Below are 26,913 nucleotides of genomic sequence, written 5' to 3'. Positions count from 1 at the left end.
ATCTATATCTATATCTATATCTATATCTATATCTATATCTATATCTATATCTATATCTATATCTATATCTATATCTATATCTATATCTATATCTATATCTATATCTATATCTATATCTATATCTATATCTATATCTATATCTATATCTATATCTATATCTATATCTATATCTATATCTATATCTATATCTATATCTATATCTATATCTATATCTATATCTATATCTATATCTATATCTATATCTATATCTATATCTATATCTATATCTATATCTATATCTATATCTATATCTATATCTATATCTATATCTATATCTATATCTATATCTATATCTATATCTATATCTATATCTATATCTATATCTATATCTATATCTATATCTATATCTATATCTATATCTATATCTATATCTATATCTATATCTATATCTATATCTATATCTATATCTATATCTATATCTATATCTATATCTATATCTATATCTATATCTATATCTATATCTATATCTATATCTATATCTATATCTATATCATATCTATATCTATATCTATATCTATATCTTTCTTCTCAAAAATTGATTTGTCGATCCCCATTTGAAAGATTTGTTTAACTAACAAATAATTTGTTAGCGCATAATTGAATTGCAGTTCAACATTGTCGCTGACACCTGCGAATTCGAATCTGGTTCACAAATGCGAGTATCACATTCGCTGTGCAATCAAATTGAGATACCATAATGACAAATCGCTTGTATCTTGCAGATACATTTACTTTGATTGCTCCAAACTGCTCCACTTAATTCAATGAACATCAAAACGAATATATTAAGTAAAAGTTTAAAGATTGCCAACTTCAGATTAAACAACATTTTGTTGAGAATAACTTTAACTTTGTGGCTTCACATGTAATTTAATACTTTCTACAGCTTTCGGAGCAGATTTCACCTTAAATATATGAAATGTGATTTTATTAGCGCTGTTTGTAGTACTTTGATAATGCTGTTGATAACATTCGAGCGCCAGTTTAACTTTCGTTTACTATATACAAAGTTTGTTTTTGTTAACTTTATTATTATTATTACAAGTTGGTAAAACAATGTATGACTTAGTCTGAGTCTAATTATTGAGTTTAATTATTATAGTTTAAAGCAGTTGAATGAATCGGTTTTAATATGCATTACCAGTAGGTTGCCATATAAGACCCTAAAATAGAATGATTATTTTAAAAACATCTTTGATATTTATGGTAATATTGTCTTTAGTTACTGCTTTAAAAATCTCTTCATAGCCAAAGTTTCTCAATTTAAATTATCGTTTAATAAGTTTTATTGAATTGAGTGAAGCATTAGCAAAATCAAAAGAGAAATTAATATACATACAGCACTTAGACAAAGTGTCATAAAATTTGGTAGCTCAAGCTATGTCAGTCTCCGAAATATAAACTTTCATATGAATGGACAGACAGACAGACGGATTTTAAGATAAGGTAATGTAGTTTAGGTAATTGATACGTAAAAAGGAATACTTTGTGGGATCATAAATTGTTCGTCTTTTATAACTTTCGTTTGTCATTTTTTTAGCACACTTTTTATACCCTTTATATTTCACATAGAATCAGCTTGCTTTGCTGATCTGAATCTGAACCTCAGTCATGTTTCGGTAGGTCACACTGTAGGCGAGTTTTACGGCTGCTTTTTGGCGTTAATTGAGGCACATAACTAACGCCCTTTCGGATCATTGCCTGAGGGTCTAGTGAAGAGACTGCTGGCAGGAATTTGTTGGGGCAGAAGATGATGATATTGAGTTGGGTTGTGGTTGATGCTGTTGGTGATGCTGTGACTGTTGCTGATGTGGTTGTCATACAGTTGACATGTCTGTCGTCTTCTGGATGGGGGAGCTTTGATTATTTTATGCGAGTGAGTGACGGGCAGGCATCTTGCCTTGGTCACGACAGCAGGGCCCAAAAACTGATATGCACTTGGCCGCAGTCTTGCTGCCTCTCTCCCTCTCTTTCTTCCCTCTCTCTTTCACTCATTCTTAGTCTCATTCTGTGAGCAATGCTCGCTGCTTGATGCGTGTGTGTGGTCAACCGCATTTGTCAAGTTTAATTGGGAAGCGAGCTGGGCTTTTGGTTGCCTTATTTTTATTTTTTCGACTGTGGTTTCACTTTTGCTGCCGCTTTGCATAGCCCCCGCTCCCCCCATCTCTCTCTCATCTTTTGAGACATATGTTGGCGTCGGCGTCTTGGCTTGCTTATTGTTTGTTTATTACTTGTTTCGCTTTAATTACTTGTTCGTGATGATCAACATGAGGATGAGTTGTTCTCCGCAGTCGTGCGGCCCGCAGTAAAACCGATAGTCACACTTATTGGAATTACTGCTTCATTATCATGTGAAACGATTTCCCAGTCCAATCAGAGCAGACTCCAACTCCATCTCCAACACAGCGATTGCGACTGCGACTTCAACTCGCTCGCTTGGAGTTGGCCAACTCATAATCTCTTGACACTTGAGTGCCATTCAAAGGTCTTCAAAGCTGTGTGGCCAGCCAGCAAATTCAAATCAGCTGAGATTAGTGAGAAACAAAAAAACAAAAAAAGTTCGTGGTGCGTTTGCGTGTAAAGTCGGAAACCCACATAAACGGGTTCAACACAAAAAAACACTGAAAACGTAAAAATGCTGAAGCTGTCGCTCTGCCTGTCGCTCTTTACTAGAGACTGACTGTAGCTGATCTCAAACTCGGCTCAAACTGAACTGAACGCAACCCAACGCAACTCAACTCGATACGACGCACGAAAAAAAACTGTGGCACAAACCGTGTTGCCATCAGGCCTCGAGTGCTCTGTAAATATTCAGTTTGCAGCGCAACGATAATTGAGAGATTCTAAGTCTTCTTCTCGGAAATAATGAGGCGCAAGTGCTGCAAAGTGCCGCAAAGGGGGCGCCAGAGACTATCACAGACTATCCGACTAGTATCTGGCAAACAGTTCGATTTGATCTACTTTAAAATAGAATGAGAAGTTTGTTCAAGGTATAGCAGATTAAACTATGACTTTAGATCAGAATTATTTCCTTCACTTTTCATATGAAATAACACACCACTCAATAAGTCCCCGGCCTAAGAGGGAAAAACACATTTTTTTCTTGAAATTTACTTTTATTCATTAATATAGTTTCAATCTAAGGCTATACAGTCAGTCCAGCGCTTCTCCAACCTTTCAATGCCATTTTTGTAGAAGGATGAACTTTTGCCCTCAAAATAGCCCTCAGTATCGGCAATCACCTCCTCATTTGATCGATAACTCTCGCCTTGGAGGTGCTTTTTGAGATCTGCAAAAAGCCAGTAGTCGCTGGGGGCCAAATCTGGAGAGTAGGGTGGGTGTGGCACTAGTTCGAACCTCAATTCGCCTAATTTCAGCATTGTTGCCATAGACTTGTCACACGGTGCATTATCCTGATGAAACAGCGGTTTCTTCTTTGCCATATGTGGACGTTTTTTCTAAATCGCTTGGCCCAGTCGATCTGGCATCTTTATATAATATTCGTTGTTGATTGTTTTACCTTTCTCCAGGTAGTCTATAATCAAATTCCCGTATGCATCCCAAAATATGGACGCCATAACCTTACCCGCCGATTTTTCTGTTTTGGGACGCCTCGGACGGCTTTCACCGGCTACCACCCACTCAGAAGATTGACGACTGGATTCTGGAGTATAGTGGTGAATCCATGCTTCGTCCATGGTTACGGAACGGCGAAAAAATCGGTCCTATTGCGCTTCAACATGCTTAAACACGCCTCGAATGCATCGATGCGTTGTTGCTATTGGTCCGATGCTAGCAATCGCGGCAACCACTTTGAGTAGAGTTTTTTCGTATCCAAATGTTCATGCAAAATCGTAAACACACAGCCTTCTGATATCTTTGAGGCATCAGCTATCTCCTTTAATTTTAATTTGCGATCGGCCAATACCATTTTTCATATTTTTGCGATATTTTCTGGCGTAACTTGTGTTTTTGGGCGTCCGCTACGCTCAGCGTCTTCGGTGACCACACGACCACGTTTAAATTCATTATACCAATCCTTAATGGTTGATTTTCCTGGAGAAGAATCCGGGTAATGCTTATGAAGCCAAATTTTGGCTTCTACCGTATTCTTTCCCATCAAAATACAGTGTTTAATGAGGACACGAAATTCCCTTTTTTCCATATTGTAGAAAAACTCAAAGGTTGTTTCACTTTAAAAATTGTAACTTAAAATCACGTGGTCGCAGAATTGTAAAATTTTTACACAGAGCTTATAATAATTGACACTATCCATAAAAAATATTGATGTTTGCTTACTACTACCCCTTATATGTCGGGCCGGGAACTTATTGAGCGATGTGTTATTCTATTGAATAATGTCACATTATTTAGGAAAGAAAAGTGCCGATAGATGAGTTAACAAAGAGGAAACAAGTTATATGGAAAACTCAAATGAAAACAAGATGAAAATGAGCAAAAGAATATGTAATTAAATAAGGAAAAGAAGTGCTGAAAGATGTATCGATAAGGAAAAAAACTAGAGCAACTAATGCCTTAGAATAGCTTTAAAAATTCGCAAAAAGAAACCAGGAAAAAAGAAGAATATGTTATTGAAGACAATTTTCAAAATAAAGAAATTGAGATAGAATATTTGAGGATTGGAAAACTAGATAAAATTGCAGAGAAATATTCAGGTCAGATATAAGAAAAATGTGTACAAATATGTGATAAACTGTAAGGAAACTTAGAGAAAAACAAAAAGAAACTAAGGAGAAGAATATGGAATTAACTAAGGAAGTAGTTAAGAAGGAAAAGTGTCGAGAGATGGTGTAATCAAGTTTTGTAAAAAAACTCAGACAAAATAAAGGAAAGGATGAGGAAAGGAAGAAACGAATTTAAAATTTTTATAATAAGGAAATATTTGGGAAGCATAAAGTGCTGACTATTTGTAGACATATTAAAAGGAATCTATAAGAAAAAATCGAAAATCGCATAAAAACAAGAGAAACCTGTGGAATTAAAGAACGAATACTTCAAAAGAAAGTGTGCTGAAAGATGTGTACACAAATTGGAAAGAAATTATAAGGAAAAATCGCACGAAAACAAGAGGAAACTGTGGAATGAAATACGGAAATATTTAAGAAGCAAAAGTGCTGATAGATGTGTCGACAAATTGGAAGGAAACTAGAAGAACAAAATCGTATAAAATCAAGAAGAAGTTGAGGAAAGGAATATGGAACTATATAAGGAGATATTTAGCGAGAAATTTTTAATTGAATATACTAAAAAAGGAATCATGCGAATAGAAAACTGAGTAGTAAACAACAGTGGAAAGCGGGGGCGACTCCATTGAAGGGGCATGCGTTGAAGTCTCATAATGTCAGCGAGCGATAATGGCGAGTCTGATGACTCAAGCAAGCGCTCTGAGCCCACAAGGCTATCAGCTATTGTCTAACGCAGATCTACGAGTATGTGTGCTCCCAAGCCAAAAGCCCAATGCCCACTCAAGCTGCATGCTGCATGGCCTTGCCTCATGCAACTGCAACTGCAACTGCAACGGCGACTCGCAGAGTTGTGGCGCATAATAAAATTAAGTCGATTCTCGGCTCCAGGCAAAAGTTGCGCAAGTTGCAGCCTCTGGTCTCTGGTCTCGGGTCTTGGGTCTCTTTGCCATACAGATTCGCGCTCTTCTCGTTGCTGTTGTTGCTGTTGTTGTTGTTGTTGTTGTTGCTGCTGCTGTTGTTATTGCTGTTGTGGCTGCCACTGGACTGAGACCACCCAAGTTGACAGCGAACACGAACAGCGCTTAAGCTTGTCCTGCTGCTTGGACTCTGCGATTGAGACTGCGACTGCGACTCTGATCGAGATGCAGACACAGACTGCAATCGAGGGGGAGATAAAGAGAGGGAAAACAAGGGAGTAGAGGAGGAGGGAATGGCTGTTGGAGAGCCGTCGAGGAGCCAGCTCTAATAAAGCTCGAATGTTCAGCTGCGAGAGCATACAAATAAATTGTATTAAGCAGTTAGAAACGAGCGATCTTGAAATGCAGTTTATGGCACAGTGATAACTGCGTATGATGAACTCATGCAGCTGTCTGTCAGCGAGAATAGCAGTGCAGCACGACTGAGGGATACCCTGTAAAATGTACTAAATAAGCAAACAGAGTTTAGTAATTAAAAATAATACAAAATATTATTATTTTATTAAAAGTCGAATATTTGCTGTCGACTTTATAAATTATTAGACTAGAAATTATTAGATAATATAAATAAAAAAATCTAATTGTTGAATTATAATTAGAATTAAAATTAAAGGTCTCAAGAATTTAAAATTGGTAAAAATACTGAAAAATTGCACATTCCTTTTTTTGGACTTAAAATAAAATAAATATACAATATACATATTATATGAATGAATACCAAGTAAAATTTAAATTAACAATAACAATGTTTGGGAAGATTCCTAAAAAGGATTTACGAAAAGGGTCCCATTAAATATTTATTGGACTCTCGTTTTAGAGTAACAGAAATGTTTATAAAACAAGGAAGAAAGTTACAGTCGAGTGTTCTAAATTTTGAGATACAAGCCCTCATTTAAAAAAAGAAAGAAACGTATACTAAAAATATACCGAAAATATACCGCAAAAATACTAAAATGTAGTGAATGCATATTTGGTAAATCGATATTGTACCACATGCAAAATATACTGTATACCAGATTCTCACACAAAGCAACCCGATTGCAGTATATTTGCGGGTATAATAAATAATATGGGTATAAACTTTAGTAAAAATTAAATTTATAAAAGATACATTTTGTTATTTTTACTTGCTGAAGATTATATCTATAGCACTTGCTATAATATGGAAAAAGCGAGATTACTTTAACTGCGTATTTATATTTCTTATATTCTGCTATAAAGTTAAACGTTTAAACAAACAAATAAAGTCAGCATACTTTATACTACAGGGTATGTAACGTAAGAAAGACTTGCAAGATATAGAGATAGAGAGAGAAATACTCGTATATGCAATGTTTATTTTCCTGCCCGTTTCAATAATGCTGATATATAAGTACGCAACGTCTCAGTCGTGAGCGTCCATCATTGAAGGTCATCATCGTTATCAGAGAGCTCATCATCAGCTGCATCATCAACATCATTATCATCGGGAGATCATTACGGCTTCATTGCGATTTATGTGCGTAATAATTGTGACAAACAGAATGACTGGAAAGTCAAACCCGACCTCGAGTCGGGAGTGGAAATGGAATTGCGACTGCGACTGCGACTGCGACTGCAACTGAGAGTGGAACTGCAGTTGACATCTGTTGACAATCACGCAATGATCAAGATGATCAAGATGATAATGATGTTGATGTGACTGCAACTGCAGTAATTAAATTGCAAGCTCCATTCGATTCAATTCGATTCGATTCCATTTCATTCGATTGCGATGCGATGCGAATGGCATCCAAACAAATCTATAGACATCGTATCGCTGGGGCTTCAATTGAGGACCGATCGCAGCGTTGAGCTCAAATTATGTAAATCAATTGACTAAAATGAATGATGAATGACGTATTTATTATTCAGAAATAATATCGCATCAACTCGAACTCGGAGACTTGAGACCTCCCACATCTTCACATCTTCGGAGCTCTCGTTGAGTTATGCAGAAATTTCGAGTCTTGTGAAAGTGTTGTCACCATAATTGTGTAAACATCGATTTATAATCAATCATTTCGATTCAGCTGCAGAAAACCCAAATTGATCTCAGGTATAAGAAATGGATTCATTTCGGAATTTCACACTAAACTTTTTAATGGGTTATAGCTAAAAATAATAGTTTAGATTAGAGATTGTTAGAAAAAGATATTTTTCTGTAAAAAAATATAAAGGTAATACATCATTTTTAAAAGAATCTTAAGTTTATAGCTCTAATAAAAGATGACACGGGTTTAAAGTTGAAATTTTTACTGAGTATAAAAAATAGTTCTATTAACAAATTTTAAATATAAAAAATATATAAGATTTTACAAAAATGTAAACAAGTATAGAAATTATTAAAAGTTAAAATACAAAAAAAAAAAAAAAAAAAAGAAATACATGCGATTATTAGTATAGTGAGTGGCATTTAAAATGCCAAGCTTTAGATATGCAGAATTATATACAAATTTATATTGAACTATAATAAAATTTAAAAATATTTGTGAAGAAAAAAAAAACTATAAACATTTTTTTACTTTAAGGTACACTATTTTAACATAGAAATTGAAAGTAATTTAAATAAAATGACATTAAAATTGCATCATAGAATTTGTATCATCATCGTATCATCATCATTTGTATCATTATCATAGCAATTTGTATTTGTATACAAGTCAAAAACGAATATCATATGATTAAAATTTCATTCAACAATGTAGCTTTTATGCAGTAGTAAAGAGGATCAACTAGAAACTATAGATTTTCCATCTCTTGCATAACAAAGTATTACTCGTTATCAGTCTAAATTATTCTGCAGAAATTGGGCCATGAAAATCTAAGATGTGATAATTTAAAATATGGGAAAAAATATCTCATATTAAATTAAAATGCATTTCATATAAAAAATGCCAATGATTACATTAAAAATCCTTTTGAAAAGTTTTCATATTATTACAAATGAGATAAAGATTAAAAGTAGAAATAAGATAATATAGTAGAGAAGAGGTTAAAGAAACTAATAGTAACTGCCATCTCTCGTATAACAAAGTATTGCTAGTTGCCACTCTGCATTGCACTAATCAGATCTATTAGATAACAAATTAAACCACAAAAGATACTAAAAGATACAGGTGAAGTTTATTTTAATAATTAAATTGAATAATTTCACTTATACGATGAAAATTTCACTTTAAAGATTATACTAAATAGTTAATTTTTGATGATATATGTTAGGCTACAAGTAACTTGCGATTTTCCATCTCTCCTATAACAAGGTATTGTCACTCTGAGTTGCACTAATCAGTTCAGCAGGATTTGTGCAAATAAAGATCTATTAGCTGGCAACTTGCAATCAGCGCGATTTCAATTTGAAGTCACGCCTGCTCGACAGCTCGATGGAGTCTAGACTCTTAAGTCTTTGCATTGAATGTGCCGCGGGGCAGTCGCAAGATGAAGCAGAATTTTAGTTTTGTTTTCGGCCTGAAAACGGTGTCAATAAGATTGATGGCTGGAAGCCAGCTTCAGAGCTAGAGTCAGAGTCAGAGTCAGAGCCACAGCGAAGTCGAAGTACTCGTGCTTCAAGCTCAAAGATATGCAGAGAACACATAGAGACGAAGTTGCATTTGAAACTGGATTGAACACACAAAGTGGATGACTCGTGTGTGCGAGTGTGTGTGTGTGTGAGAGTGTGTGCCACTTAACTTTGGTGTCAGTCAGTTTGTGGAGCTGGAACCGAGGCAGAGGCTGGATGATGACGATGTGGACCACACAGGCGGCAAATGTTGATTGCCGACTTGACTGACACTTTTTGATAAGTTGATTAAAATGTTTTTCACTCGGCGGCGAGTCTCGAGTGCATTGACATTGAGCTGATTTGATTGACTGCATGACAGACTGAAAGACAGACAGACAAAAAGTCTGCTCCTAGTGCAATGTCTTGAGATCAGAATCCAATGCGTTTGCTTCCCGGAATGAAGAGAAGGGTTCAATTAGCGCGTACTTAACGCTAAAAGCGATTAAACTCGATTCCTCTTTCAAGTCGCTGTTGTTTGTATCTGTATCTGTATCCGATTTCGAATTGCTTAATTAGAAACTAATGTTGCAGGTGCCGCGAGTTTTACTCGCATTTGTTTATATATTGCCGCTGGTCATTAATTCGACTTCTGTTTTTCTGTTTTTTTCTGTATCTTTGCAGGTAATTGGCGTTTATTTATTTATTTATTTAATTGTTTGCTTGCTGCCGATGTTGATGTCGATGTCGATGTTGATGTTGTCGCTGAGCCTTCAACTTCAATTAATTGTACAACTTGCAGTCAGACAATTTATGTGCACAACAACTTCGATACCAATTCCAATTCCAATTCCTATTCGTAAGTATCTGTATCTGTGTATCTGTATAGTGAGCTATGTATCTGAGCTGAGCTGAGCTGCGTTGAGCTGCGCTGAGCAATTGTGTTTTGCTGCCGCAAACGATTTAATTGCCTTTTTAAAGGTTAAATTATTTTGTAGTTTATGTTTATATTTGGTATTGATTAATTGCAATTGACTCTACCTCCCAAAATTGGCCAATCACTGAAATTTTGGAATTTATTTTTTACGTTTTCCGTTTCTTTTGTGTTTTTTTTTTCGTTGTGTTCCTTTTTTTTGCTATAATGTTTTCAACATGTCTATAAAAAGGCGGCTTGTCGTGCACAATCGCCGCAATCAAATCGTTTAACCACAAAACTCAAGCAAAAAAAATCATACTATATAAAAAACTAAATAGAAATACGAGTGCGATTGTGAATGCGAATGTGAGTGCCAGAATGAGTATGAGTGTGAGTACTTTGAGTGGCAAAAAGAAGATGACGAAATTCTTGTGACAGTTGTCCAAAATCTGTTCTAATTGAAGAGGTCGCTCGAGTACAGTGAAGACGCACTATGAGGGAAAATATAAATTAAGGTAGAAAAAGAAATTTATATACAACTGATTTTAAATGAATAACTATATACAACATAAAAATTAAAAAAAATATGGAAAATAAAATGCTAAATTAAAAATAACTATGAGTAAAACTTACGAAAGAACTTACGAAGATAAAAATAAATACGTATTAGTAAATTTGCTAAAATTAAAAAAAAATAAATTTAAATTTAATATGATAAGAAATGTAATAAAAGGAAAAAATAATTAATCAAGAATACATAATAAATTAAGAAATATTAAAAAAAATTGCTAAAAATAACAAATCAAGAAATAATATAATGAAAAGTAATAAAAGTATAAATGATAAAAGAGCAAAAATATAAAAAATATATATAATTCCAGAAAAAAGTATTCACATTTATTGTTATAATAAAAGTTTCTATAGTCACTTCATTATTTACATGGCACATTGTATAAAGAATACAAATAACCAGAAACAAAATAGTCTTATCATAATCACTCTAATGAAACATTCATTAAAAAATGGGTTTTCCCATACAAGTATGATCTGTACTTTGTATAATATAAGCAATTTATATATTAGAGAAGATAGAAAATACTCAAATTTAAAATTGAATAAATTTAAATTTCTAAGCATTTTTTGTCTCGTAAATTCTGAAGAATATTTTCCATAGCTTTTTCAACCACCTTACTTTGGCACTTAGTGTCAATACTCACTGTACTTCATGCTTGGCAAATTATGCAAGAACATCTTGTTGACAAGACTCTGATTGTTCAATTAATACGAATATGATCGGAGAGAGAAAAAAGGACTGAGGAGAGACCCCAGCTGAGTGAAATGAGTTGAGTTGAGCTGAGGAATGTTTTCTGTCCATTAACAAGTTGTCCCCAGAGTCAATCATTTGGGTTACGGTTTTTTGTATGATGATCCTGAATGCAATTGGCAATTGTCATGGTTTTGTGAAACATCTGCCTGAGATGAAGCTGGAAAGGGAATGGAAAAGGGAATGTAAAGGGAGGAAAGAGAGTCAGGACTAACAGCTTCCTGCTGTGCGCATTTGCATTTATACATCGTAATCATATTTTTATTATTCGCAGTTAGTTTTTCAGTTCATGTTGCCAGGTTGGGGCCTCAATTTAAATGATTTAACTGCCTTTGATTGAAACATTTCATTACGAGACGAGACGGCACAAGATGAGAGTACTCAGGCTTCCTTTTGTTTCCTGCTGATGGCTCTCAGATTTTTTTTGTTTTTTTGGGGATTTAAATAATTGGATATGCGTGTGGTAGCTCAGAATGATGTAGTCAGACCCATATCTGCATTTAGTTGACGTTCTCCAGAGTGTTCTCTCTCTCTTTCTCTTTCTTGTGGCGCCTTTTAAGATGCAGCTGCAGCTTTAAACTGGCGCCTGCCTTAAACTTGATTCGCATTCGGATCTTTTCGCTTGCGGTTTATCGCATCCCCATTTGTGGGAAGCAACTGTTTTAGTTGTACGATTTGTGGTTTTACCCTTGGGGGCAAACTTATTGCCGCATTCCATTCTCAACGCTCAACTCTCGACTCTCGACTGGACTCCACATAGTTTTGATTTGCAATTCAAATTGCGGTTTCACACACTAATTGCAGTTTCGTTTCTCTTTGATCTGCTTTCAATCACTTCACATCACATTTAAGCCAATTTATTTAATTTCAAAATTAATCAAAATTAAACTACAACTTAATCAAGAACTATTCAGTTTTGATTACTTGCAAATTGCTCTTTGAATTAACTTGCAAGTTCTTTTTGAAAGTTGTTCAGCTGATGCAATTTTATGTGAGATCTTTTTGCCGATTCTAAGAATAAACTTTACGATTTTTACGCAATTTTTAATTTTCTAAAATTTTAAGAAAGCTTTAATGTAGTTGTTAAGATAAAGCTCTTATGATAATCACAGCTTAATCAAACAATTTCAGCTTTCGGCTTCCATTAAAAGACAACAAACAAACAAAGTTTCTTTCGCACATTCGCCTTCTGGGTGGTCTTAAGTATTTAGTTGGAACAACTCGAAAGTTGGCTTGAAACACGTGTTAGAAATGTACGACAACTCTTTTTAACACTTTTAATTTCTTTTCCAATGTAAATGTACAGAGTTAAATACTTTAAAAGTGTTACGCGCCTTAGCCATAAAATGTTTGCTTCTTAGATGGAAATTGGCTTAAGGGTTGGTAAAAATGAGAGAGCTTAGAAAACTTTGCAGAGAAGAAATCAGGAAGTTAAGAAAACAAATTTGTGGAAAAGTTTGTTATTTTTAAGTGTTTGATTAAGAAAACATTGAAGTAAACTGTAGAATGTTTAAAATATTTATTTAATGCAGAAAATCAGGGTTCTCTAAAATTTCTTTACTGAAATCTTAAGCTCTAAAAATCCACATCAGGCTTTGTTTTGTTCAACGATTTAGAAAACTTCTCAAGTGTTGATTTAAACACATTCATTGATTTCGTATTCTAAGTATTGTTGAAGCTTGAAATGAAGATTATTTTAGAGCTTAATTAACTATTGAATATACTCTCGAAATTATAATATATTTAAACTCAATTACTGCAATTCTTTTCTTGAGATATTATCACTACCCATAGAGTAGAAGGGTAATAACACTTTGTGCCCCGATATATCCTTGTTCGTTTGTCTGTACGATCTAGATCTAAATTATTAAAGAAATACTTTTCTATGGGCATATATGATATTTCTATGGGTCAACTAAGAAAACAACTAAGCTTTGGCTGACAATCTGGAATATTTGACGCTCAATGTCGTATTTTGAATGTAGCTTTCTTACTTCTTTTTAAACATGTTTCATTAAAAATGAATATAGAATATAAATTCATAAACAATTCTTAAATCTTTATTCAAACATATAAAGTTGCTTCATATTTTAATTATTCTTAAAGCACAAAGTAAAGCTAACTCATGTGACTCTTAAATTTAGTTACTGAAAATCGTTTCATATAAAAATAACTTAAACTTATTTATTTCGTCAAATTCTATGCATTTTGCAGAAATTAAATTATTTGTTAGTAGTGTTTATTTAAGACAAATTTGTGTTGTCTTATCTTTGCTTTAATTGGTTGGAGTTAATCAAAGAATAATTTATCACATTTATAAATTTAAATAAAAGAAGAGAAATGAGAATGAAAGTGGCTCAATTTTCTGATCCATTTTGTCTTATATTACAGAATCATAGATTACTTAGAAAAAAACATCGCTTAAATAATATTTGCTCAACTTACATATAAAAATAGCAATACTCAATGCAAAGTATATGTGTTATACTTGAATACATATGTCTTTTTATGGTGTTTTTGCTTCGTTTTAATTGCTTTGTATTTGTCTTTTTATTTTCCATATGAAAATGTATTTATGTTTTCCTGCATTTTCACGTTTTATTTATTTCTGACTGTCTGTTGGCAATGTTTTAAACTTAATGATGTTGTTGCAAGTATGTAAAGTTGTTGCTGTTGTTGTCGTTGTTGTTGTTGTTGTGTCGTGTGTCGTGAGTCGAGTCGAGCAGCAGCTGAAGAACATTTTCCAGTCGCCATCTCCCAACTTCAACTTCAACTACAGCAACAACTTTAGCTACAACTACAACATCGACTTCAGCTCGCCATCTCCATCTCTCCATCCCCAGTTGCCAGTTCCCAGGTGTTGAGCCAGTTGCTGCAGGTGTGCGTGAGTGTGTGTGTATATATGTGTTGTAGCTGTGTTTTGACAAACGCGTTTGTTGGCCATGTTTTGTGCCATTGGAGCAATTATTATTTATTATTGTTGTCGCTGCCGTTTCGCAGCCAGAGACAGGTGTTAATTGTTCACGTTGCAAGAACCTCAAACTCAAACTCCAATTCCAACTCCAACTCCAGTTTCGAATTGAAGACCTGAAGAGTTGGCCATCACTCAAATGTTAAAATGTATTTGCCACACATTTCTTTTGGCTTACACATGTAATTACCACATTCGAATGTGATTCAAAAATGGAGGTTGAAGTCACTCGTTCACTTTTTTTTTGTCGCCATAATTATTTGTTGCATTAATCATCGTTTGTCTTGTTGAATTGCCACAGCAAAAAAAAAAACACAAAAACAACTATAACTACAACTACAACAAATCAGCTGCTAAATGACTCAATTCATTTTATTAATCACTCATAATTAATGTGATTAAAACAATCGAGCAATTATAATAGAACCTTGATCACAAATGACTCGACTTGGCTAAAGTAACAGCTAAAATTGGTTGCCAATTAATTGGCTTTTTTATACTCGTTAATCAAAGCGCAAAAAGTTTGTAAAGATTGTGGTAAACAGAAATATGAGAGGAAGTGAAGTGCATTCAATGTATTCTTTAATATTATAAAGCCATGTTCATCTGTCCTGTTCATACGGATCTTAAAGACTATAAGAGATTTAGCTGTAATTGTTTTTAAAGCACTTGCTATATATCAAATATACATTTTGGGATATTTTAGTATTTTTTCTGTATTTATTTACGACCTATTTAAGGTCAGATATAATTAAAATTAACACTTACTTATTTTTTAAACAATAAATTACTTCGGCTTGTTTTTGGTATATTAATTTTGTATATTTATATATAATACCGCACTGTTTTGCTTTTATTGAGAACGGGAAAAGGTTATTTTACTCTCGTCTGTTTCTTTCTTACTTGTTTTTAATATAATTTTAGGAACACCGTTGCCTATAAAAAAAACTTATCGATATAATGAATAAATCAAATGTATTATTTAAAATCTTTAAAAATGGTTTTCTTCTTTCTAACTTTATTGTGTTGAGTTAATGTTTTTTCCCCTGTCTTGTAGCGTTCATAAAGTGTTGGATAGTATTTTTATATAGTATATTTTTAAAATTTAGTATTATTTTTATATAATTTTGAATACACCTTCAATTCAATTCAAAGGTTTGAGATAAATATTAAGGATTCGAAAAAGGTCCGTCCTTTAGTCAATGCGAAAACTTAAAGATATTCACTTTATATAGTATTTAAGTCAAAGTTCTGAGTTCTGAATATGTGTTATTTATTTTAATTGCCTCAAATTCTTTAGCATTTTTCTAATAAATTCCATTACGTTTCCACAACAAAGTATTTCACTATCGAACTAGCTCAACTTTAGCTTTAATTCTACTTTAAATTGCGGCGCAATTAATTAACAAAACATTTCGTATAAACTGCAGTTCTTTGGAAATTTGAAATGAGCATTTTGGTAAGTTTCAACTTGGTTAACAGCTGAATTTGACCTTCCCATTCAATTAACTTGAACGTAAACACAATTTGTGGTGTGTGAGCTATGTGAGTGTGTGTTAGCATGTGTGTATGTGCGCAATGTAAAATCCATCAGCAGCTAAACGGCGAGCTGACAGTTTGTTTGTGTGTCTAAGCGTCGCATTCCCAGCGGCCAATGGCACAAAGAGCGACGAGTCGATTTATCTAGAGGGGTCAGTTGGGGAAGGGGGTGGAGGAAAGGAGGAAAGCAGGTTGATGGGTTGAACAAGTGCAGGCAAATACAGAAGAAGAAGAAGAAACAGCAGAAAGCAACGTTGAAGACGCAGCAGAGAAGAAGAAGTGCAACAACAACTGTGCCTGTGGCATGTGGCAAACGAGGCACGTTCGTAGTGCAACGAGTAAAAGATTTTACGCAAAGTTGGTAGACTAGAAAATACTCTTTTACAAGATACATATTAAGATTATAACAGATAGTTAAGATTTTGAAAAGCGTAAGACTATTAAAAGTTTTAAGTGGTTGAGTACAAAATTATATTTGGTGTCCTATAAACAATAGATATAAGAATGGAATAAGTAACAGTCAATTTAAATTTAAGACAATATATAATATAATATTTATTCAGTATTCATAGCTGCATTGAGAGTATTAACTGATTGGCAAAGATATACCCTGTAATAGGAAAATTTTTGTTGTTGAAAAGTTTAGAAGACTTTAATATATAAATTTTTTAAAACTTTCATAACTAATCTTCTTATTTATAAAAGAAATTAGCTTTTGAGATTAGTTATGAAAGTTTTTAATAGTTCGCCATAAAACTCAGTTAAATAAGCTTAACATTTGTCAATTCAAGTAATTCAAAATATACTAGTAATTCTACATCTGTCTAAATTAATAAATATGTTATTTGTTTAGCAAAATGGTAAAAATGATCAGATAAACATATTTTAACACAAGTAAGAAAGCTACAGTCCAATGTGTACATTTGATATCCGTTTTATCTCATTTTAACTATAACCATATTTAAAATATATACCAAACTAATATATAAAAAAATACTGAAATATACCAATGACTTCATTTGGTATATCGATATAGTACCACATTAATAATATGCCATAGAGTACAAAATATACCAGAAATGTATCTCTTCGTATATTTTAGTATTTTAGCGGTACACTATTTGGTATATTTAAAAAATAATACCGCATTGATATGTTTTTAGTCAAAATGGGTAGCGGGAATCTCACTCACGGCAGTAGCTTTCTGAATTATTTAATTTTATAAATTTTTATACACACTTGCTGGTGCTCAAAAGATTATAAAATACTATTGCCTTGGGAATATACTATTTTGATACTGTTTGAAGCGAGCATTTCTATAATAGTAAATAATTTTCCTATTTATTTGAAGTTAACATTTATTTAAAGCTAAGAAGCTAAGCAGAAAAGCGCTTTCGGATTCCTTAATTACAGGGTATGCGGGACAACTTAAAAGCCTGCTCAGGCAGATAAATGTTAAACGTTTTTTATGCGCAACTGACAAACGGCAAGCGAATAAACAAAGCTTGAGAACGCAGGCAAGTGGAACCGGGTCGACTGAACTCCACTCAACACAAACGCAACGCATCATTCCCGTTCTCATTCGCATTTCCATTCCCCACTCTCTCCCCCAACTACGCCCCAAGGTGGACAACTCGTCGACAATGATAGCGACTAAATTGTGGGCGGCAAATGTTGTGCGTAACAAAATTGTCGTCAATTTGTTGACATTCAATGGAGGAGACTAAAGTAGAATTGGGGGAGCAGAGAAGGGGGCGAGTTTGCTTTATGATTATATGATTACATGGCTGTTGATTAAGAGCGAGAGAGAGAGAAGGAGACATTAATGTGAGGACCATGAGTTATTCTTCACTTTGGGCCAACTGGCGGGCAGCGAATGTGGCCAAATGTTTGTCATTAAAAATCCATTAAACCGGCAACGCCCGCAACTGTCGTCAAAGAAGCTTGTGGCAAGCTGAAGAAGAAGAAGAAGAATAAATACGACAGCTTGGGTCAAGGCCCAAAACTGAGAAACTATTAAACAGAGTGAAAGAGTGTGGTCAGCTGACTCACGCAAAGAATTACCTGACTAAACAAAAAGTGCAAGTGAAGCCCGCAGTCGACCACCAAATGAGTTCCAATTGAGTTCCACTTTCGTAGTAAGCCATTAAAAACGTTTTCAAAGAGTGCTGCCAGCTATATCCATATCCAACTCCATTTCTATATTCCTCCTTCGTCTCGATTTCTTTTTTGCATTGACTCCCACTCTCAGTGCTCTTTGAGGAGGCCACCCACAATGCTGCTTTGGGGACTGAATGTCTTCAAAGCAGACCGCGCAGAGATTTGCAAAAGTATTTCACAACATGAGAAATGTGACGCAAAAGATGTCACAAAATGCAGAAAACACTTAAAGCCCAACGATGAATGGGGATTGAAAACAGTCTGAAGATTGCAGACTGAGTGTGTGTGTGTGGGGGAGACAAGACGCAGATAAATCAAGCTGTTACAGTTGCAGTGGACGGACAGACAGCCAGACTCATGTGTGTCTAGATAGATAGATAGGGAGACGAACAGAAAAACTTATATCCGAAGAAAGGGCAACGGACAGACAGGCAGACGGAGAAGGAGAGAGATGAAGAAGCAGTTGAATAGATCTAGATCTTTTTCATGAAGAATATGCACATACTATTTATGTTACTTACAACTTTACACTATAGGCAAAAAGTCCCATATATTGTCATTTTTGCATTGTTGTTCCATATTATCAAAATGACCTTATTTTCTGAATTAGAATTCTTTAAGAACTCTAAAACATATATTTAAACATTTTTGGACTTCGTTATTATTTGGTATTTTGATATTTGCTTTCGAGGTTATTATATCGCCACTGTAAAAAAAAATTGGCGCAAAAGCTTATCATTATACCCGCTACCCATAGGGTAGAAGGGTATTATAACTTTGTGCCGGCAGGAAATGTATGTAACAGGTAGAAGGAGGCATCTCCGACCCTATAAAGTATATATATTCTTGATCAGCGTCAACAGCCGAGACGATATAGCCATGTCCGTCTGTCCGTCTGTCCGTCTGTGTGTCTGTCCGTCTGTCCGTCCGTCCGTATGAAACACTGGATCTCAGAGACTATAAGAGATAGAGCTATAATTTTTTTTCGACAGCATTTGTTATATCTGCACGCAGATCAAGTTTGTTTCAAATTTTTGCCACGCCCACTTCCGCCCCCGCAAAACAAAAAAATCGAATAAAAAGCGTAATTTTCAAGCTAGAGTTACGAATTGTGGTATATGCAATAATTACTGTAATAGTTATGATTCCTGAAAATTTGATTGCGAGCACACTCGACTGTAGCTTTCTTACTTGTTTTTTCTGTGAAATGGTATACAAACACTTCAGTGTGAGCTGAAAAGTAAATCCAATTGTTACTTAGTTATTGAATTAATTTTTACTCTTTGAAATTTCTTTTTACATATGTTATTGACTTTTCATATTTTGATATTATTTTTCAATTGATAGCACACTTTGTATTTTTATGAATATATTCTTTAACAGTGTATTTTTTTTAAACTCATGTTTCAATGAAAGAAATACTCAGAATTTGAGGTTTGCACAAGAAGAATTAGAAAGTAAGGACTTTTATATATAAAAGAAGTTGTTATAATGTTAAAGTATGGGCATAAAACAATTACTCTTTTAGAAAAGGGAAAGATTGAAGATATGGTAAAATCAGCGAACAGAGCTGAATATACTTTTTGAAATTGTATTTAAAATATGTTTTACTGCCATACAAATGAATATCATCTTATTTGAGTCAAAAATTTTGTTCAGTATCTCAAGAAATTCATAATAAAAAAATTATTTGATTTTATGATTTATGATGACAATTAAGAATAAATCCTATTATTATTATAGAATACTGACTACTTTGATCTATTATTTAGAATACCGAAATCTTTACTTTTATACCATTTCTTATACAATATTATATTTTTTGTGTATTTATTAAGAATAGTTGACAAAGGTTTTCACTACTTGTGTGTATGTGAATATATTGTACTCTACTCGTAGTTTATTGCACTCTTACCCTAAGAGAACAGAGTATTCAGAGACTGCAAGGGAACTAGGAAAATATGCCACACGCATATAAATCAGGTTGTTGCAGTTGCAGTGGCAGTTGTCTCCAATTAACTAGGCAAAAGACTCGCTATACTGCTGCATATATCTACGCCTTGGCAGCCACTGTGTGCGCCTCAAATCAATCGAAATCGATGCCACAACAACAGCAGAAGCAGCAGCAGAAGCAGTGGCAACAACATTGAGAACGAGCAACAACAACAACAATGCACAAGAGTGAGGCGCCAGAGCGACTTAATTAAGTCATCAAGCAGAAGGCAGGCTAATTGGAGATCTGTGCCGCGATCCCAGTCCAAGTTTCCCTACGTTGTCCCTTCCCCATCCCCATCCCCATTCTCCGCTCTCTATCCCTTTCCCTGATGCTGTCTCTTTGTGCCTTTTGCCACAGCTACTCGTCGTCTCAATGACCAAAAGACGCACCCGCAACACAACACAACACAGCACAACATAATAATGAAGATAAGCGGGCCTGCTGATGATCATCGCTTGCTTTGTTGCCCTCGATGATTCAGTACGTCAGCGCGGACCACACACATGTCCACACACAGTGAAGAAGAAGAGGAAGAACAACAGTAACCAGCAGATCCATGTCCATGGCCCCAGCTAGGAGTTCCCTCTCTGCATCGCCAGCGTGTGACTCACTCGGGAGCCCAAAGACAAACCGGACTCGGGAGCTGTCGGCGTCAAAGTTTTGGCAAATCCGCCAACAATGGGAGCAGCCAACTGAGCTCAGTTCCAGTCTCAGTCGCAGTCGCAGTCGAAGTCGCGATCTCAGTCTCAGGACCACCAAGGAAGCTCTGCTCTCTGGCGTGCTGAGCATCAGCCTGCTTTAGGGGTGGTCCAAGCTCTGCTTCTGCTTCCTCTTCTTCTCCATCTCCTTCTTCTTCTTGTTGCTGATGTTGTTGTTGTTGTTGTTCGCTGCTCGACTGGCGGCTGTAAATGAAGGCCGCAAACGATAGTCACAAAACACTGTGCGACACAAAAACTATTGTAATATACTTTGAGCAGTGTTTTTTGTTGTCGTTGTTGTTTGTGTTGTGTTCGCTACGTGTAACCATTTACTGATGACCAGATTAGCGATCTACACTGTGCAACAATTATTTAAAATGGAATATTAATTTACATACGCCTTGTGGGAAAGATTTAAAAGACAATCTTAAAAAAATCAAAAATTAAATTTAACTTTTCTGAAAAAGATTAAGTAAAGCATAAACTTAAAAAATAAAGAAATGTAAGTTTTAAATTAAATATTTTTAATTTAATTATGTTACAAAATTAATTTCTATACTTAATGTATTATTGTAAAATGTAGGCATGTTAAGTAAAATGAAGTTGCTTAGAGAGTATTGAACATAAAAACCAAATTTCCTTCAACTTTCATGTAATTACTAACTCGAAACGGCAAATTTTAAAGTCGTTTTCTAATTGGAAAATTTAAATACATTAAAAATACTAAAATTTAGTAGTAAATTCATACAATTATGAGGTAAAACGTATTTGTTGAGAAATTTCCTTCATCCTTTTATTACTTAGACAACAAGGCAAATTTTTCAAAAGGTTTTCTAATTGTGAAATTTGAATATATTGAAAATACTGCAATTTAGTATTAAATTTATACAATTATGAGACAGTCATAAAAATAAAATACCAAATTTTTGACATTTAAATAAATTGGGGTAAATTAAGATCTCAAAAGAAAAACTATCCTCAATTTAATTTAAAATTCCCTGAGAATTTTTATACACAATTTTAAAATCGAAGATACTAACTGAACTACAAGTATCATATTTTTTTTTATCCAAATTCACTCTTCGTTTGTTTAAACGAAACATTTCTATGGTAGCGCAGTGTAATTCACCTGATATAGATAGTTGCTGGAGCTGCTTCTGTTTTTTGCTGTTTTGTCATTCTCGATTGATTGCGGATTAGCTGCTGTTGCTGTTGCTTTTGCTGTTGATGTTGCTGCTTGTTTTTGTGCCCGAGTTTGTTTTTTTTTCGTTTTTGCGTGCTCTTCTTGTTGCATTTGCATAATACCATTTGCGGTTGACATTTTTATTAACTGGTGGGCGCCATGGAAGTAAGCTTACGAAATGTTACGTTATCGTTAACCCCCTTTACTAGTGTTGAGGTGGAAAAGAGAAGAGGAGAGTGATGGCGAGCGCGATGGCGAGAAAACTGGTAAGAGGGGGGGGGGAGAACTAACCATGCCTGACCACACGCAAGCAGCGGCCATAAATATTTACCCTCAATTGTAATTACAAAACACCGATAGGCATCTCGCTCTCGCTGCTGCTCTCCACTCTCCACTCCCCGCTCTCCTGTGTGTGCGTTGCGTTCGCTCATCGCAACTTGTGGGGGTTGCATTCGCAACAATTTGCATTTCTGCGCGCTTTGGGGAATTAAACAACAACGCAAAACTCCTCACAGCGCTGCGCTGCTAACCATTCCTTTGTCCCCTTTGGCCCCTTTGGTCGCATATAATTAAGCGCAGCCTTTTAAATTGCAAAGCATGCAAAGGGCAGCGAGCTATAAGACGCTGCAGTCGTCGCAGCAGCAACAAAAGCAGCGACAGCGGCAGCTGCAACTTGGGTGGTCTTCTCGTTGTCAAAATGTGTGGTCTTTATTAATAACAGCAACAGCGCGACAGCGGCGGCGGGGAGACAGCGGGCGCTGTCGCCAATACAAAACGGATGTGCACTCCCAACAGCAACATCGCAGCAAGGAGAAGAACAACAACAACTACAATACATATGCGCGTAATCTGCACGCTCTCTTGCACTCATTCGCTGGGCTTCGAACATGTTCGAGGCGCATGTTCGACAGAGGAGAGCGCGCTTTAACGATCAACTCAATTTGACGATTGCCGTTCTCGCTCCCCCCTTTTTTGTTGTGGTGTAGTTGTTGTGCTTGTATGTAGTTGTAGTTGTAGCTGCTGCTCTGCTTGCCTTGGCTGTAGTTACTGTAGTTGTCTTGTCTTGTGTTGCTTTGTGTTGTTGGTTTTTGGGGCTGCCGCGGCATTTACGCCTTTGATTTTTTCCGCTCAAATGGGCAGAAGCTGCAAATTAAAACATTTTTTTTTGCGCTCGACGTTGTAGATGTTGTTGTCGCTCTTGGTTCGTTTGTATTGCTGTTGCTGTTGTTGTTGCTGATCCCCTTTTTACAGTTGTTATTATTTTGTCTTGTTGTCCGCCAGTCGTTTTGTTTGTTTTTGCGCCTTGATTCTTTGTTTGCTCTGCTGATGACGATCATTTCGCATTAAGTTTAATTTAAGTTGAAATTAGTTCGCTAATGAACTCATCAGCAGCAGCAGCCACGCACTATCTGTCTGTCCCTCTCGCACTCGCCTCATGCATACTCTACACACCAAGCTTATGGCCTTGTCGCTGCATTTTGTGCACTTCAACTTGTGAGCTGCCAAATGTTAAATGTTAATGTGTTAATTAAGCATGTCACAAACAGCTTTGCTGTAGGTCGCTCACAAGAAGAAGCCGGAGAAGGAAAAGGGCAACAAGCACAATTTGAGATTTCGTATTAAAGTGCAGCACATGCAGATGTGACAACAACTCAAGCGAAAACCTTCAACACATGTCCCAGAATCTCAGATATTATAAAAGAGCATAGGCGACCTTTAGTTGCTCTTTATGCAAAAAATATTGTGCATGAAGGCAAGTGTGGAACATTTTTAAAATCTTTGTAAGTTTTTATAAGGTTTAGAACATTTTTAAAATTGTTTTTCTTACCTTACCTTCACCAATTATCCATTTCTATGTAAATATTTTGCTCTTAGTGAAGTTTGCGTGGTTTTTACTCCTTCACTATTACAACAAAACTTTTTTGGGTAATATCAAATTTTTTTTATCACAGCAAAAATAGACACAGATTGTAGCTGTAAATAAAGAATATAAAAATTTACTTTAATATACAAAAAATGTTTTTGTTCATATTTTAATTTAATGAAAATAACTGAAACAATCTTAAAAATCTAGTGAAAGAAAAAAATAAATTCTAATTTTTAGAATATGCAAATCTTGAATTCGTGAACTTTATTTTGACCTCATATTAAGCTTTATTTCTTCTATTTTCAATTTAATTTCATTTATTTATATATTTTTTCCATTCAAATATGATATAAAGATAATATTCTTTCACTTTATACGGTTTTCCATATCGCTATTCAATCTGTAATCCTTTTCTATACATTTTTAAGTTTTTCATACACTTCAAGCCTATCCAATTCGCATCTTAACAACTCTAAGCTCTTTAACTCTTCGTCTTTGGCAATATGTCCATGCAATTGTAGGGTATTCCAGTGCGAGGAGGAAGCTTTAGCCGTGCTGCAGCTGCCACTTGCCAGTCTCTCTGTCTCAGTCTCAGACTTTGCCAGGGCTAAGTGAGACGTCTTCGTCTGCAGAAGACCAAGACCCAGACCCAGTCTGTATTCTCTGTTCGCAGTACAAGTGTCGCCAGGTCCAAGAGGGGCAAGGAGAGGTGAGGTGGCAAGAAGAGTGGAGAGTGTGGAGTAGGGGATAGGGGGCAGGGGCAAGGCGGCAGCCGTCTGCTCATATAAATTTCTAGCACGCGTGCAAGTAATTAAGCCCAAAGATGAGACATCTTTTTGTGTCTTTGGCTTACACGGATCGCACACACACACACACACAGACACTGAGATACTCGTACACACACAAACACACACTCTCATGTAGAGCGAGATGTATCTGATATCTTATCGAACATGTTCATCGCCGGCCTGAGAAAATGCAGCGCCCCCCTTTAAGAATTATTGTTATGACGATGCACACATAATTAGTTGGGATCAGCCAAAGACAGAGAGAGAATGAGAGTTTTTGGGGGGGGGGGAAGAATGTGGAGAAAGTATGCGGCATGCGACATGTGGCAGTCATGTCTTAGTTGATCCATTAATGAAATGCTAATGACAATTGAACTCCATGTGATAAGCAAAGTGCATTCAGCCATTGAAAATCAAATTGAATTGAATTCTAAAGATCTAACAGAGATTCCTATAAAGTTAGTTGAGTTTAATTAAACAGGCTTCAACAAATTGATATTTCAGTATATTATTTTAAAGGTGCTATTGATTTTAACTTATGGTCAATAATAATACAGATATCAGTTGCAGGTTTTTTCATGCCACACACAAACTAAATTTGTTTTTACATTTTGGGTCAAAGTATATTTAAGTACAATCAAAAAAGAAAGTTAAAGTCGAGTGTGCTCAATTGCGAATTGTGAATAAAAGCAATTCAATTTAAAATATACCGAATTAATATACCCCCAAAGTACTAAATATATACCATATGCTCTAGTTGTTATATTAACATATTCATTGGCATATACTACATTCAAAATATATCATTGAGCGAAAAATATACCAGATTGTCAGCTAATGAAAGTAAGATGCCCTTGCAATAAGATATTAACATATTCATTGGTATATACTACATTCAAAATATACCAGAATAAGATATTAACATATTCATTGGTATATACTACATTCAAAATATACCATTGAGTGAATAAAATAGCAGATTGTCAGCTAAAGAAAGCTAGACGCCATTGCAATAAGATTTTTTCCCCATGTTTAGCTGTGACTATATTTGAAATTAAAGCAAAACAGTGCGATATTATTCTTAAAATAAGCAAAACTAATAAACCGAAAAATACTAAAATATACCAAAGGCTAAATATGGTATATTTATATACTACTACATTCAAAATATACTAATATACAAGTACAAATTCAACCAAAGCAACAAAGACCCGAAGCATTAATTTTATGCCATATCAGAATATTTCTCAAATAAATTCCTAGAATTTTTTCTGATCGCCACCAAAGAGCTTTGGAATTATAAGGACTAAAGCTAAAGGAATCACAAAGTTATGTAAATTCCTTCTACCCAAGAGTATTTGGAATGTATAAATTAGAAAAATGTATACAAAATCAGCAGATTTGGTCTTGAACTTAGAGGCTAGTCAATAAAATAAATACTAACAAATATTAAACAATTTTAAAAATTGTAATTTTTTCCTTTCATTGTAACTATTATTTTGCAGTATTACAAAATCTATTTCAATGTGTTTCCAAGTTATTGAGACGCACTTCAACTTAGCTGCTCTTCCCCACACTTCACGTAAATCAAATAACTCAAAAGCAGTTTTTGCTACTCGTCAATTTATAAAACTTTCGCATTTTACAGGATACATAAAAAAGATTTAACAAAGTCGTAAAAAATTAAATTAATTTGCCATCATTCCGATCTAGTTCAAAGTGCTTCATTCGAATGCTGACGATGCTCTCTCGTTTGTCTCTCATGCATTTTGCTTGATTAATGCGATTGAATATTGCATGGATTTTCCAATTTTCCAATTTTCCGGCTGATGTGGCCCACAAACGTGGCTAGGGTTATAAATTGCCAGACGGAGAGAGACAGAGAGAGAGAGAGAGACATATAACATTTACTTTCTATGCGGAATTCCCGACATATTTTATGGCGCTAATTTCTTTATTCATGGCGCCATCAACAACAAACAAGAGGCAAGTTGCAAGCTTGCAAAAGTTGCAACAAACGCCTCGAAATTCATTTCGCTTTGGCTGCCTCTTAATGAGTGTGGCAGGTTGCACATTGTGGATGCAGCACATGCAGCAGCCAAAGACAAATTTACTTGCATGCCACAAAGTCCTTCGTGTGGCACCCCGAGTCTCTCCTCTCGCTCTCCCTCTCTTTCTGTCTTAGTCTTAATTGCGTGCATAAATTGTTTCAATTTCAATAAAAATGTTGCA

At 35.0% G+C, this 26,913-nt stretch overlaps 1 protein-coding gene across 2 annotated transcripts in view; it reads left to right on the top strand.

Moving 5' to 3' along the window:
- LOC117568302 (homeobox protein invected) overlaps positions 1–26,913 on the top strand; it is a 59,032-nt gene that overhangs the window by 14,014 nt on the left and 18,105 nt on the right. The window contains exon 2 of one of the 2 annotated variants that reach the window (XM_052003625.1): positions 9,924–10,161. The exons of the other annotated variant lie outside the window; for it this stretch is intronic. Within the exon in view, the coding sequence (XP_051859585.1) occupies positions 9,924–10,102 (179 nt within the window). The 3' untranslated portion in view covers positions 10,103–10,161. Of the gene's footprint in view, positions 1–9,923; positions 10,162–26,913 lie in introns of those variants that run through there. 2 annotated transcript variants of the gene reach the window in all.

This window comes from Drosophila albomicans, chromosome 3 (genome assembly GCF_009650485.2).
Source record: "Drosophila albomicans strain 15112-1751.03 chromosome 3, ASM965048v2, whole genome shotgun sequence".
NCBI classification, from domain to species: domain Eukaryota; kingdom Metazoa; phylum Arthropoda; class Insecta; order Diptera; family Drosophilidae; genus Drosophila; species Drosophila albomicans.
This window is presented reverse-complemented; position numbering and strand designations above follow the sequence as displayed.